At 33.6% G+C, this 3603-nt stretch overlaps 1 protein-coding gene across 1 annotated transcript; it reads right to left on the bottom strand.

Annotated features, from left to right (window-relative positions):
- Positions 1-257: 257 nt before the first annotated feature.
- LOC11422922 (mitochondrial metalloendopeptidase OMA1) lies at positions 258-3603 on the bottom strand. Its single transcript, XM_024786513.1, has 3 exons — positions 3291-3603; positions 1966-2053; positions 258-492 (listed from the first exon to the last, which is right to left on the bottom strand). Exons 1-3 carry the CDS (start codon positions 3601-3603, stop codon positions 258-260), a joined length of 636 nt encoding a protein of 211 aa, XP_024642281.1.

Genomic DNA, 3603 nt, shown 5'->3' with positions numbered 1-3603 from the left:
CAGCCAAAATTTTCAAAGGGTGACAATCCAAAAACCCTTCCTTGTGACCATTATTCTTACATCACAGAGGACCATTCAATCAAGAGAATATAATTTTTTTTACTTTGTTTCCAATAAAGATACAAATTTGGAGGGAAAAAAAATGAATAAACCTAACAAAATTTAGTTGAAGCCAAAGAAACACACTTGCAAAAGAAAATAGAAACTGAAATTGTAAAGTAAGAAGAAGAAAGAAACAATCAACAACAGTGAAACCTTCATTTCTCATGTCCAGCTCTTGCATTTTCATATATAGTAACAGCTTCTTTCATCACCTCATCTTGAGAAAGCAATTTTGCTCTTTTTTGTCCTGATGGATGAGTACTGAAATAATTGAGAAAAGAATCGCCGAAAATTTTTCCGAACTTCTCATAGACTTTAGGTGCCACCCGGGGATCATAGCCAGCCGATGCAAGTAATAGAAGCCGAATGTAATCAGCTTCAATTTCTTGTCTAAAAATAGTGAATAATGATATTACAATCATTCATCACATATAGCTTAAAAGAACACAATTTCCCATTTCAACATGGAAATATTAGCTTAATTGCACTTTTGTGAAAAATTATTGTTGATGTATCCAGAAAGAAAGTTAAAAGGAAGCACAACCAGTATTGAAAAAAATTACGAACACATTTCAGGAAACCTTGGGAGTTAGGAACAAGTTTGTCAAAATAATATTTTGATTTAGATCGAAAGAGGTTAGCAAGATTGCAAAACCTAAAACCGCAACCAAAATTGAAGGATTCTACTCAATTGATATTGTAGAATCCAAAGGGGACGGCATGATCGCAAAATCGAAGATCGCCACCAAAATTGAAGGATTTTACTCAAATAATATTAAATATATACTATAAAGTGCATAAACTACTTAAAGTTTAAAATCTTAAAGCAATCGTAAAACAACCAATTCTCAGATATTAAAACATAAACAACTGAAAGTCAAATTTTAAACATAAAACAAACTACAAAACTTAAACATAAATGACTCAAAGTCCCAAATCTCAAATATAAAATAACCAAGCCCACATAATATTCAAAACCTAGATGCTACAAGCATACATCGCATCACAAACACACTAATATTCAAACGGATTTTGCATAGTTTACGGTTCAAATCGGTAAGGCATCAGAAAATCGCAAAATCATTGGATTTTAGGATTCTGATGAGGATTTTAACAACAATGGTTAGGACTAACTCACACTTTAACAAGAAACAAATGTAAATGAAAAACTTCATATACATGTACCCAGTGTGTATATGTTACATGCTTCAAAATGAGATTCATTATGGTAATAAGATTTATAAATTTCAAATTGGCTAGAATACTTTGAACCTAGTACACACAAACATACATAATGTTTCTCACTCAATAATATCCTATGAGTTTATCTCAAATACATAAAATATGTTAAGATTTTATTACTAAATGTAATTAACTTCATTGAATTACATGTTTTCTTTTCAACAAACACGCCATAGTGGTTTGTTCTTTATATGAAATGCTATCATGACGGCATTCCTAAAGCATGGAACTGATACATTATGAAACGATTGCACATTATGTGACAAGTAATTGGACTGCTGGGAATAAAAGGACTGAATTCGCTTCATAGTAAACATAAAATAGGCACCAAAGACGGTGAATTTGAAGGGCAAGTCGAAAGGAATTCCTGATAGGAACCTTACTTTTGGTATATGGAAAGTGAGTGTTATGGATTTGGTACTGGACAAGGTTACTGGTTTGAATTTGTGTGCAGGTTTAGTGAAAAAGGAGTTAGACTAGAAATATAAAGTAGAGAAAGATAAAACTATTACTTCCTGCTTGTTAGTAATAAGTTGTTTGTATTTTTCTTCTTTGCTTGGGTTTGAACCCGGGACCTCCAAATCCTTTAACTCCTAGCTCAAAGCAGTTGATATACTATACCTGGGACCTGGTAGAGTCAGTGATATTGTTTGCAAATGCAAACCATGGCGAAAATCCAAAATATTGACATGGCCGATATTTGACAACACTGCGTAGAATAACAAAAAACCTGCTGAGAGGTATGAGAACTCCACCTACAAACTAAAGTTACTTCCGGTTTTGAAGCTCCATCTAGTATTCCATGTCTCAGGAAAGGAAAAAAAAGGGCACTGGGAATTATATTGTTGAGGCTAAATAACGAGAAACAACTTTGGCTAGTAGGGGGATCATAAAGGTCTGTGGTAAAGAGCGGCGGTACTTAGTTTGGTGGAAAATCTTGGTTGTTGAGGTTTCTACTTGGAATTTTGCCACAATCTATGTTACGATCACACAATTTACAATTCTAACTTTCTCTCCCATGTCCAAAAAATATCTTGATTTTGACACAAATTATCATAATATTCTGTACAAAATGTTATACGATTCTATATGCTATCAAAGATGTCTCTGAAAGATGTCAACTGTCAAGCATTTGGAAATTGTTTGCTATCAAATGCCTCATGAAAGGTCACATAATGAATGCCTTTTTTTACGGATGAAAATTCCCAGATCAGATTATTTGAAACCATTTTAATCAAGTAGATAAGGAAGGAATCATTACCGTCTCGAGAAAAGAAGCATTATGGAACGCGCTGCTATTAAGTTGACAATAAGAGACGCGCTGTTTATTTTAGAAAACACTTAATTAAGTAGATAAGGAAGGAATCATTACCGTCTCGAGAAAAGAAGCATTATGGAACGCGCTGCTATTAAGTTGACAATAAGAGACGCGCTGTTTATTTTAGAAAACACTTAATTAAGTAGATAAGGAAGGAATCATTACCGTCTCGAGAAAAGAAGCATTATGGAACGCGCTGCTATTAAGTTGACAATAAGAGACGGAAAAGAGATGAAAGGAAGTAATATCAATTGTTGGATGATAAAAAACATATAGTCTGTCTGGTCCTCAGCTGCATGTCTAGCAACAGTATGTCCAACCTAATTATCAAGCTGAAAAATGTTAGATTTATGTCTTAAATATATTAAAATGCAGAAATATATAGCGGCCTTGTTTGAATACATAACTTAATTAAGTGTTTTCTAAAATAAACTATCCAAACAACTTATTCAAATGTCATACATTCTTTCTAGAATCTCTATCAATCAGTCTCATAAGTGCTTATAGAAGTAGATAAATTTAATTAAGTCAATCCAAAAAGTTGTATTAATGAGTTAAACAAATCAATCCAATACCTCATGTGCAATAAGAGTCGCTAAGTCATCACTGGTTAAAAGCTCAAGCAAACCTGTAAATACCATTACCTTCCCATTAGGATAGGAGTAGGCATTAGCAATAGTGTTGTCATTCACCACCAAAATACCCCAATTCAATCCGTCTAAATGCGACGTACAAGGCTGATGAGACTGACGTTGATTCGCCTTTTTCCTACTCTTCCCTAAATCATCACGCCACATATTCTTTTTACTCAAGTCTCTCTTCAATGCATCAAAAATACGATTCGCTATCATCCTCACTCTCACACTTTCAGGGTGTATTTCAGGCAATAAATCCTCCTTAAAATCTAACTTCTTATTTTCAAAACTACTGTCCCCAGCCAT

The sequence above is a fragment of the Medicago truncatula genome, chromosome 6 (assembly GCF_003473485.1).
Source record: "Medicago truncatula cultivar Jemalong A17 chromosome 6, MtrunA17r5.0-ANR, whole genome shotgun sequence".
NCBI lineage: Eukaryota > Viridiplantae > Streptophyta > Magnoliopsida > Fabales > Fabaceae > Medicago > Medicago truncatula.
The sequence above is the reverse complement of the archived record's forward strand: the minus strand, read 5'-3'. Positions and strand labels throughout refer to the sequence as shown.

Excerpts from the sequence above, each read along its gene's own strand:
- LOC11422922 (XM_024786513.1), bottom strand. The coding sequence starts at position 3,603 with ATGGCTGGGGACAGTAGTTTTGAAAATAAGAAGTTAGATTTTAAGGAG. Across the intron at positions 2,054-3,290 it reads GAAGGTAATGGTATTTACAG|TGTTGTCAAATATCGGCCAT; the intron begins GTTTGCTTGAGC and ends TATTCTACGCAG. Across the intron at positions 493-1,965 it reads CTGACTCTACCAGGTCCCAG|ACAAGAAATTGAAGCTGATT; the intron begins GTATAGTATATC and ends CACTATTTTTAG.